At 39.3% G+C, this 12,419-nt stretch overlaps 1 protein-coding gene across 1 annotated transcript in view; it reads right to left on the bottom strand.

The window, feature by feature from the left end:
- Nucleotides 1–12,419, bottom strand: part of oca2 (oculocutaneous albinism II) — a 353,721-nt gene that overhangs the window by 300,896 nt on the left and 40,406 nt on the right. Inside the window, exon 2 of the mRNA XM_028800033.2 lies at nt 3,297–3,554. Coding sequence (XP_028655866.1) covers nt 3,297–3,532 — 236 coding nt within the window. The 5' untranslated portion in view covers nt 3,533–3,554. The remainder of the gene's footprint in view (nt 1–3,296; nt 3,555–12,419) is intronic.

Below are 12,419 nucleotides of genomic sequence, written 5' to 3'. Positions count from 1 at the left end.
CCATTAACTAATGGTACTTTTGGATTTGAAAAAACACAATAAAAGCAGGGCATCAAATGTGATTAAATGTTAATAGCAGTGTTCTTGCTTTACAAATTCTCTTCAAAGTATCGTTTTTAAAGCATAAAACGTATTTTATGTCAGCCATCTTACTAGTACAGAAGATTATCAATAGAAGCCTGGAATAAAATTTTGTATCACTTTCAGTTGTAATGATCCTGATGGAGTATGTAACCTATCAGTTGCCCCGCTGAGCTTAGAAAACCACAAATCCACAAACCCCCCTTCATTTATTTATTTAAGTGCCCTACAATTTCACTGGGTGGCTTGTTTCATCGACTGGTGTACTTCTCCTGTAGGAATTATCAAGAACACTGAATGTACTAGCTTACTAATACAGTAATCCCTCCTCCATCACGGGGGTTGCGTTCCAGAGCCACCCGCGAAATAAGAAAATCCGCGAAGTAGAAGCCATATGTTTATATGGTTATTTTTATATTGTCATGCTTGTGTCACAGATTTGCGCAGAAACACAGGAGGTTGTAGAGAGACAGGAACGTTATTCAAACACTGCAAACAAACATTTGTCTCTTTTTCAAAAGTTTAAACTGTGCTCCATAACAAGACAGAGATGACAGTTCCGTCTCACAATTAAAAGAATGCAAACATATCTTCCTCTTCAAAGGAGTGAAGCAAACAAATCAATAGGGCTGTTTGGCTTTTTAGTATGCGAAGCACCGCGGCACAAAGCTGTTGAAGGCGGCAGCTCACACCCCCTCCGTCAGGAGGAGAGAGAGAGACAGAGTTTGTTTTTCAGTCAAAAATCAATACGTGCCCTTCGAGCTTTTAAGTATGCGAAGCACTGTGCAGCATGTCGTTTCAGGAAGCAGCTGCACAAAACATAGCAACGTGAAGATAATCTTTCAGCATTTTAAGACGAGCTTCCGTATCGTCTAGGTGTGCGAACAGCTCCCCTGCTCAATCCCCATACGTCAGGATCACAGATAGAGAGAGAGAAAAGTAAGCAATCTAGCTTCTCAGCCATCTGCCAATAGCGTCCCTTGTATGAAATCAACTAGGCAAACCAACTGAGGAAGCATGTACCAGAAATTAAAAGACCCATTGTCCACAGAAATCCGTGAACCAGCAAAAAATCCGCGATATATATTTAAATATGCTTACATATAAAATCCGCGATGGAGTGAAGCCGCGAAAGGCGAAGCGCAATATAGCGAGGGATCACTGTAGTTTACTTATTCCAGGAGGATTGGATAAGGCATTACAAGCCAGCACCAGAGGCAAGATACCAAAATGCCACTGCAATATGCTTTGACGTCTATGTATTTTATTCTCAGCAGAGGCTGCAGTCTTCTGCAAATATTTAAAATAATAAATAAAGTGTGAGGCAATTGGACAGCCAATCATCATAACTGATCGAGCAAGGTTTTATCGCAAAAAAAACAAAGTATTCAAACCCCACTACAAAAGTTGTCAGATTGCTAATTTGCATTATACAAGGGAAAAGTGATAAAATTTGTGTGCTTAAGTCATATTAAAAAGTGTCTAGAACAGACACATTGAAAGTCTACCTGCATATAAATTGGGATACAAGTGTGGTTCAAATCATCAGCAAAGTTTCATTCAGAGTTGTAATTATTCAGTCGTCAATTGCCAATGATATCTCCCATTGGCACAAGCCTATTTTATAGTGCTCCACATATCAAACAATGAGGCTTAGAAATGGATAGATAATACATACTGTACACAAGGTACAAACCTCTTAAACAGGGTATCAAAGAGCCAACACAACACAGATTCACAATAGTGGTGGTGTGTATTGGCGACTGAGTTTTTTGCTTGATCACAGCATGTCAGTCAAGTACATGCAGTAGAGTGAACTTGTCTTCTGTGCCTTTTGCAAATTTTTGCAAGTTGAAATACAAAAGTATATTGAGGAGCAATGTGGTTTCCATGAATTTCTGTGTGAAACTGGCAAAAACCTTTATGGATACTTTACAGATTTTGCAGCACGCTTATGGAGAGGATGGCTTAAGCTGCACACAGTGTTATGAATGGTGCAGCTGTTTTAAATTGGGTAGACATTTCAAAGATTAACCCAAAAACTGGACAGCCTTCAACATTGGCAATAGACCATGCTGAGAAAGGGTGTGCTTTGATTCATGAAAATCAGTGCCTAGTCGTCCATGAAATTGCTGATTTAGTAGGCATCAGTAGAAGCTTGCATCACATACTTTGACTGAAAAACTGCAGATGCGTCTGGTTGCTACATAATTTGTGCCTCATCTCTTGAAAGATGAGCAAAAAGTGAACAGTGTCGGAAGTAATTAGATCATTCAAATGCTGATGAAAAAACTTTGAAACATGTCAAAAGTGATGAATCATGAGTGTATGGGATTAATATTAAAACAAAAGCACAAACATTGCAGGGGATATGAAAATAGTCACCATAACCAGGATAAGTATGGCCGAGTCGAAAGTGATGTTGATTGTCTCATTTGATTGGATGGCCACTGTTCATCATGAGTGTGTTCCACGTGGTCAGACAATCAACTGATAGTTTCATTTGAATGTCATGTTCGAGAGAGGCAGCACAATGAAAGAAACCGGAAGATCAGAGGGGAAAAAAAAAAAGACCTGGATGCTGCACCATCACAAGGTACCTACTCACTTGTTTCTTATCTGACTTTTTTGACAAAGCACAAGGTGACTCTAGTTCTGGAACCACCATATCCTCCAGATTTGGCCCTGGCAGACCTTTTGATATCAAAGTTGAAATCAGCGACCTTTCAGGGTAGATTGCAAACAAATGAAGAGATAGAAGACTGTTTGATGTGGGACCAGTGCCCATTGGGAGTGGTATACAAACAAACAGAGTAGGGGAATACTTTGTAGATGAAAAGGTCAGATCACACTGCAAGGATTTTTTTTAAAGATTTTGACAGACCTCATTTATAATAGATATCAAAAATCAAATTTCCCCAGAGTAAAGGCTTCGTACAATTATGCAACCATGGTCTTTAAATAAAAAAAGGTTTCTTTCTTTTTTCTACTTCAATATAGTTTTTACAAGACATTATAGGGGAACAGAGTAACATGATTGGACTCAAATTTTAATATCAACAAAAACTGAAATTTCAATGATGGCAGGGATTTTTTTATATACCATGAATGCACACACAAAAAAATACATTTTACAGTGTTTAGCACTCATTTTCAAATGCATACAAAATCAAAGACAATAAGGAGGAAGTTTTGTTTAAAACAGCAAATGTTACCTCTCTGCAGACTCGGAGTTCAGTTGATCTTCGTGCACAACGTAGTGACCTATAGACACAGCACCATTTTGGTAAGCTGGAGTTGCGCGAAATCCAGTGAATCCCTCAAGCAATCTCAGTTCCCCAAAGTTCCCAGACATGGCTTCAGATATGGCATGCCCATGTAGCACAGGGTTGGATGGAGTGGTCTTCTGCTTGAGCTCCATTTCCAGTTTGTTGTTGTTTTCCAAATACATACTGATAAAAAGTTTCACAGAACTGTAAATGAAAAATAAGGAAGATTTCCTTTTAGTTCTTACCAATAGCAAATCAAGAGAAATTTTAATATTTAGATTGAAATGAGAAACTTCACAAAAGCTGAAGTCCCCTATGGTTTTCTGGACAATAATCCGACATATTTGACTTTTCTATTCCTGCAATCTACCTCTTTAAATCACCAGCCACTATCTCCATTTAAATGAACTACAGAATTCATTTCTGTGAATAATCCAATCAAAAATTCTTCATATATAATTTGTTGTTGATGCCCTAATGAATTTGAAACTGGGATCAAATCAACAGGCCGATAAGAGCAAAATATACTGCCCACAATGGATTGAATTTCTCGCACATTTCTCTTGAAACCTCAGTACCCTTGTTGTCTTCAAACTTCTCAAAAAGTGGGCCAGTTTTACTGACCGTGATACTCAGAGGCAATGTCAACAGAACAATGGACGAGACTGCGAAGGAAAGTTTGGATCATGACTTCATTATTCCTCAACTTTGCAAACTACATATAGAAAGCTGTACCAACTGTAGCAGGATCCAAGATTATTCTCTTTTTTCTATTGTCACAGTCAGTTCACCCAGAAAGATAGCATAATCTGATCAGATGATAAATATTAGCCAGAATTTTGCGTTATCTAATGAGGAAAAATGCTTAGTTTGTGTTCATTACATTGCTGCCTTCTTTAATTTGTGCCCACCTTAATTAATTCACCATGTAAACTGCTGCTCAGAGTTTCTTGAATGTAGACATCAAATTATCAGTTTATTAATAAACTAAATCCATGCCCAATTCTTATTCTTGCCCCCTTTTCTCATGTAACTGGCTCCGACATTTGTGATCTGTTCTGTAAGCAAAGACTCAAATGTCTACTTAACTCCATTCTCACACATTACCTTCACTCCCATTCAGCATCTCTGGTTCAATACCACTCTTGTTTACACCACATTCTGTGCTCTCAAGAACTACCACTCAGTCATCTTTCTGCCATTTTCAACAAAATCAATGGGGTGCATAAGTGAACAAATCTGCTCCCCACCTCTCTTTTTTTCTTTGGAAAAGCACTGCAACAGCCTCTTCGGTATGGTTTCTGCTATGGTCATTCTACCAAGACCACTCTGCCTCCAGTCAAAAATGCTCCTGACTTGACATGGGTACTTTCCTTCTGTGTCTTGTGACAGAACTTGTATACATGTGTATTACCTACGAGTAGACATTAAGCATAAGTGCCCAACCCTCTCCCCCTCTAAATTTCATCATCAAGCACTCTGAACATTTTTCTGAATAGCAGCATCAAATCAGTAACAAGTTAATCAGTCTTCATTGCATTTTTCTAACTACCACTCCAACTCAGTATGGTAGAATTAACTTAATTGATATTTTTAGCCTACCATTCTCTCCATTCACAGATCTTTCCCCAAGGCAGCATACCATTCCTACCACATCAACAACTCCTATCACGTCAACTGGAATGGCCAGTGATGAGTCCACCTCTGACCATCAGTATGAGTTGTCCCACACTTACTGACAGCTGTCTGCAAGTTGAATATGAGCCAAAAATAGATGTTAGCCCTTATGAAAGGGCTGAATTAAATCTCAGGTCTTAAAACCATAGAAATATCCTAGCAAAACTGAAGCCTCATGAAACACCAAAACATTTACAGCAATTGCGTGGAGGCTTTGAAGCATTTGACACTCCTCTAACTAGTGACATCTCCTGGCCATTTACATTAATGTTACAAAAGAAATTAGCAATAGAAATCAATGAAAGTCTCAAACCAGTTTTTTTCATGGTTAGGGATTGCCAACAAGAAGTGCTTATCAGAGGCTTCTATGTTCGAGGTCTTAATTTTTTTTCTTTTTTGGACAAAGTTAAAATAAAACAAGATGCTAATTTACTACATATTCCCCTTTACCATTTTATCATTATTCTTCCTCTCTTATTAGCCCTGATCTTTTCTTGAAATCACCTTTACTTGACCATTGTTTAGAGTCCCGCAGCCCCCATGTTGGAGGTTTTAAAATAAACATCGATTCTCCTTAAATGTTTTTCCTGCTTGCGTTTAATTAAAAAACAAGTAGACAGAAAATAATGGCTTAACCCTCTACTTTCCCATAAAACAGGCAAGCGCATTTGAGACGGATGAAATCCTTACATCAAGTAAGAAATATTTAAAGTTGTTCTTCTTAATAGGAGTTGTATTTTGTGGTGCTCAAAATTAGCATGTTCTCTACATAGGAGTGAATAATCTCCATCACGGAAAAACTGGTCACTAACACTGATCATGCTTTGTGGCTTGACTGACTAAGGTGATTGCTTTTTGTATTTTGTATGTTGTGTAGATGTGTGCAAATCTGGGAGGTGATCTGGGATAAGAGTCATCTAAATGAAGACCTCAGATTAGGCATTTATCCATCCATCCATTTTCCAACCCGCTGAATCCGAACACAGGGTCACGGGGGTCTGCTGGAGCCAATCCCAGCCAACACAGGGCACAAGGCAGGAACCAATCCTGGGCAGGGTGCCAACCCACCGCAGGACATACACAAACACACCCACCACACACTAGGGCCAATTTAGAATCGCCAATCCACCTAACCTGCATGTTTTTGGACTGAGGGAGGAAACCAGAGCACCCGGAGGAAACCCACACAGACACGGGGAGAACATACGAACTCCACGCAGGGAGGACCCGGGAAGTGAACTGCGCCACCGTACCGCCTAGGCATTCTATACTTATAATTAAATTGACAAAATAATTTTGATAGATATGGAAAAATTGCATAATAGATCTTTGTTCAGAAATTGTTTCTGGTTACAATCACTATCAAAAATGCAATGAATATTTTGCAAAGGACAGCTTAAAATCTAGTTTCTATTCATCACCACTTGAGGTCTATACATACTGTCATTGTAATGGATGATAACAAACCCACTGTGACAGACACGGACGGTTCTGCTCACTCTGCTGGACCCAAAAATCAAACCTGTAAATCTAAAAAACTTCATAGAGGATGAAAGACACCACACAAATTCAGTCATCACAACAGTATCACACACACAGGATACTCCAAGCAAAGCATTGTTAGTATTCAGTGATCTATACTTTGTATTTGATATCTGCTGTATCTGTAAAGTGTAATGTGAATAAAAGTAGGTGCTACAAAACAAATTACAACTGTCATTCAAATAGAAACCATGGTATGGACATCAAGGGCAGCAAACTTCTCTAAAGTGAAAATTCATATGAAGGTTTGCATTAAGATTCACTACTGTGCAGCAGTGACATAATAAACACGTTCAGACCTGCTTTTAAACTTTGCCAGCAACATCCTGCCCTTAAACACATTCTTTCAAGGTTCGGATGGGTGATTTGTAGCAAAATCGTCTTAGCCACAGCACAATATAATTGTTTACTTAAATAAAAATTATAGATCTTGCCTGTATCATTCATAACCATTCTTCCAGTAACATAAGTACAATTCCAGTCACTAATACCATTTACCAGGTCCCCCTGTCCCTTAATCAAAGCAAGCACAAATTCCATTTGATTAATATTTAAAAATTCAAGGCCTTGAACCCACAATCTGCCTATTGCTAGTATTATTAGCCATTGAAATTGTCAAATATTTAGTGTTGTTATAAATATGAAACAAGACATTTACTTTTGATACATCTCAATTATAATAATAAACAACGATAACAGTGAGTGGCAAAGGGGACATATTTATGAGAATAGAGTATTACTGTGAATGAGGTGTCGTGATTCGTATTACTAAAGATCTTTTTTGCAGAATTATGCATTCTACTAGTTTGTATTTGTAATGTGTTTAATTTCTAGTTTTTTTTTCTTGACATTAAGTAATTTTTGGTATAATTACTTAAAACTTATTGATGAGCCACAAAAATTCATTTTCAACCAATCTGAGTTTGACACCCGGTGGTGACACGCATTCATTGAGATTTGTTTGAACTGAGCATTTCAAGACACTAAGCTGACATGCACAGCTCAAATGAGAGAGACAGGCATTCTAATAATTGTGCTTCAAAAGGTCAACCGAGTATGGATAGGCATCAACAAATTTTAAATAGATTGTTGCAAGGTTACCAAACATTTCACACCCATCCCTCTAGTGATATTTTGTAATTTGCATTAACATTACAGTACACACTTGTTCGATATAAACTGCTCAAAAAATTAAAGGAACACTTTTTAATCAGAGTATAGCATCAAGTCAGTGGAACTTCTGGGACATTGATCTGGTCAGTTAAGTAGCAGAGGGGGTTGTTAATCAGTTGCAGCTGCTTTGGTGTTAATGAAATTAACAACACGTGCATTAGAGGTGCAACAATGAGACGACCCCCAAAACAGGAATGGTTTAACAGGTGGAGGCCACTGACATTTTTCCCTCATCTTTTCTGACTGTTTTTTCACTAGTTTTGCATTTGGCTATGGTCATTGACTCTACTGGTAGCGTGAGGCAATACCTGGACCATACAGAGGTTGCACAGGTAGTCCAACTTCTCCAGGATGGCAGGCACATCAATACGTGCCATCGTCAGAAGGTTTGCGGTGTCTCCCAGCACAGTATCAAGGGCATGGACGAGATTCCAGGAGACAGGCAGTTAGACTGAGAGCTGGACAGGGCCGTAGAAGGTCCTTAACCCATCAGCAGGACCGGTATCTGCTCCTTTGGGCTAGGAGGAACAGGATGAGCACTACCAGAGCCCTACAAAATGACCTCCAGCAGGCCACTAGTGTGAATGTCTCCGAGCAAACCATCAGAAACTGACTTCATGAGGGTGGCCTGAGGGCCCGATGTCCTCACTGCACGGCACCGTGGAGCTCGATTGGCATTTGCCATAGAATACCAGAATTTTGCATGTCCACCACTGGTGCCCTGTGCTTTTCACAGATGAGAGCAGGTTCACCCTGAGCACGCGTAACAGACGTGAAAGGGTCTGGAGAAGCTGTGGAGAACGTTATGCTGCCTGTAACATCATTCAGCATGACCGGTTTGGTGGTGGGTCAGTGATGGTCTGGGGAGGCAATATCCATTGAGGGACACACAGACCACTACAAGCTAGACAACGGCACATTGACTGCCATTAGGTATTGGGATGAAATCCTTGGACCCATTGTCAGACCCTATGCTGGTGCAGTGGGTCCTGGGTTCCTCCTGTTGTACGACAATGCCCAGCCTCATGTGGCGAGAGTATGCAGGCAGTTCCTATATGATGAAGGAATTGATACCATTGACTGGCCCCCATGCTCGCCTGACCAAAATCCAATAGAACACCTCTGGGACATTATGTTGTGGTCGATCCGACGCTGCCAGGTTGCACCTTAGACTGTCCAGGAGCTCAGTGATGCCCTGGTCCAGATCTGGGAGGAGAGTCCCCCAGGACACCATCCGACGTCTCATTAGGAGCATGCCCCAACTTTGTCAGGCATGCTTACAAGGACATGGAGACTATACAAACTACGGACTGCTATTTTGAGTTGCTTCAATGAAATTTCAGCTGGATAGACTAGCCTGTCGCATTATTTTTTCACTTTGATTTTCGGGATGTCTTTAAATTCAGCCCTCTGTAGGTTGATAATTTTCATTTCCATCAAATGATATGGCATCCTTTCCTTCCTAACACATTACCCAGTCCATATCATTATGGACCCCCCCCTTGAGATCTGATGTGTTTTCAAAGTGTTCCTTTAATTTTTTTGAGCAGTTTAGTTCAGTGACAGAAAAACATTCCAGATATTTGCTAATGATGTGCAATTGTTAATGCGGCTGTAATGACATTGTCCTTGTCTGATAATTCGTATCAAAAAAAAAAAAAAAAAAAAAACACTACAAAAAACCCACATTAAAATTTCAATTCATAAACTCATGTTAAGTTCAATATTTTTTTTTTTTTTTTTTATACATATATACGTTTTGGAGGCACTGGTGTAGAAAGTTTGTTGATGTAAAGTCTGATGTCTTATGTGTATATTTTAGGAGAACACCACATAGACCACCGTCCAGCATGTTTAAATGTGTGTTTTGGCCATAAATGTTACTTCTGGGGCTGCACGGTGGTGCAGTGGGTAGCGCTGCTGCCTCGCAGTCAGGAGACCAGGGTTCGCTTCCTGGGTCCTCCCTGCGTGGAGTTTGCATGTTCTCCATGTGTCTGCGTGGGTTTCCTCCGGTTTCCTCCCTCAGTCCAAAGACATGCAGGTTAGGTTAGGTTAAATTGTCCCTGGTGTGTGGGTGTGTGTGCCCTGTGGTAGGCTGGCACCCTGCCTGGGGTTTGTTTCCTGCCTTGCGCCCTGTGTTGGATGGGATTGGCTCCAGCAGACCCTGTGACCTTGTGGTTAGTATATAGCAGACTGGATGATGGATGTTACTTCTGATTTAGGACAAATTGCTCTAAATAGTTTCAGCCCATGAGCACCTTCCAAAAATCCAGTTTTACATTGTGAACCATCATTGTTAGTGGTGTTATATGAATGTTTTATTTACTTGTATTGAGTTATGTTTTATTGTTAAGCATTGCTTGTGTGGCTGACCACTTAGTATAAAGTAGGGCTTATTTCATTCTTAACTCAATTTAGATTTTATCCTGAAATGCACATGTGCCACACAATTATATCCTGAAAACACCTACCTTTATGGTGTTCATTTTAGGAAATTGTAATTTATGTTCTCATTAGGCACTAATTCCTCAGTGTCATGATTTGTCAATTTTTTAGGAGTCCCTTCCTCACTATTCGAGGGGAGGGGGGGGGGGGGGGGGAGGGGGTTGGAATCATGTGCAGATAGCTTGTTTCTGCACCCTCCGCACGATGAACCGGAATTGGAACCAGAGTGCAGCAGGCGATACCTCAGTGTGAGGTTTTTATTATGGTTCTTGGAGTGCCAATTCTGCCACCAACCCCCAGGTTTTTCCCTGCAGGCTGGAGGGCCTACTTGCAGGGCTGAATGCAAGTTAACGTTATACCCAACAACAACATTTATTTATATAGCACATTTTCATACAAATAATGTAGCTCAAACAGCTTTACATGATGAAGAGAAAAAAAGACAAAGAATTAAAATAAAACAACACTAATTAACATAGAATAAGAGTAAGGTCCAATGGCCAGGGAGGACAGAAAAAACAAAAAAAAACTCCAGACGGCTGGAGAATGGAGGATGAAACAATTTCAGGTTAAGGGCCTTGCTCAAGGGCCCAATGGAGTAGTCACTTCTGGTGTTTATGGGATTCGAACCGACAACCTTCTGATTGCCGGCACAGAGTCCTTGAGATTTGTTTCTGTATTCATAGACATTTAAGTGGAAATTTATTGAACGGACAGATTTCATTTGTTCAAAATAAAAAAAAATTTTGCCGTTGGAAGTAAAAGTTTTACATATTTAAAAACACTGCAGAGTTTGTGAATTTGTGTGGACAGGTGCAGTCTTTCCGTCTCTCTCTCTCTTTGAGTATCATCTCAATACAAAGTTCATACAGTTAATGTTTATGCCCTAAATGGTACATTGTTAGCTTTTTTGATCTTTACTAAAAGAAAGTGCTTCTCAATTAGTTTATTATTACATTTTAAAATATTACCCATGTTAATTGCTTGTGTGGAAATGTAACAGCAGAAAAAAAAAAAAAAAAAAAGGTAGTTATGTTGCGTTTTGCAGATTTATGTAATGTTTCAGCAAACAGAAAAATTAATACACTTATAAAGTTGAGCATTGTTAACATTTTACATTGCATTTGGTCAGTGTAATTTGCATTAATGCGACTACATTGGACTGAGGAGCAGCAAATGAGAGTTCAAGTAATGAAACACGACATTTTCTAACCCCAATGCCCAGACTCAAATATTTATCTTTTTTTGTCAATGTCAATTTATTAAAATTTACACTTACGTAAAATGTTTTGTTTTCTGTGTCAGGAAGGATGATAATGCGATGAAAGAAAGTCACAGTGGGGACTTTTTTTCAATCCATAACAAGCAACAGCAGGTGCTGGTTTTGATTAACAATAGGTAAGGGGCAGGAGAAACAAAGGTGTCAGTGACTGGGATTGTGTAGCTGGACAAGGAGTTAAGAAAGCAGAAAGAAAAACAGCTTAGTGTTTCATTAATTCTATTTATCTATTTGCATAAATGGTTTTTCTGCTGTGCTGGAATTAGAAACACTTACTAATCCTTCCCTTGCCTTTGACAAGATTCATTCATATGGAATGGATGCTGCTGGCAAAGTTAGATGCTTTTTGAAAGTTTGTATATTTATACAGTAGGTGGCACGTGAAGATGACTCCAGTATTGGCAAGAAGGAGCAGCAGGATAAGCACATCTGCTTATCTTTACCTTTTTTTGCCTCACTAACACAGAGGTGCCAAGACTCTCACAAATTGCAGACAATTTTAATTGGTTATGAGGCACATGCTTTTATTTACATTACATATGGAAACTGACAATAACCATTAGCTACAGATTTGAAACCTGGGGAATACTAACAACACTAACATGCGCATGTACGGTCGTGATGAACATAGCGTCTTTGTAAACTCTTGCATGAAGCGTCTCTCAGCCTCTCTGACATGATCGAGATGGGGTAGAATAAAACATGAACTGGCCATTGTTAAACAATCAAATCAATGGATAGATATTGTTAGCCTCCGTTTATGTTAAATCAGTTTCTACTTTGTTTTCTGTACGTTTTAACAAACCAGTACATTTGTGTGTTAATTCTGTATTAATTTGTACAATCTTTATTTGCATTATAACAGAGAACTTGTCACTGCACCCTGTGCCTGCATTTGATGAAGTGCGCTATACAAAAATAAATTGAACTGAATTAAACAGAAGATGGATTAT

Source organism: Erpetoichthys calabaricus, chromosome 4 (genome assembly GCF_900747795.2).
Source record: "Erpetoichthys calabaricus chromosome 4, fErpCal1.3, whole genome shotgun sequence".
NCBI classification, from domain to species: domain Eukaryota; kingdom Metazoa; phylum Chordata; class Cladistia; order Polypteriformes; family Polypteridae; genus Erpetoichthys; species Erpetoichthys calabaricus.
The sequence above is the reverse complement of the archived record's forward strand: the minus strand, read 5'-3'. Positions and strand labels throughout refer to the sequence as shown.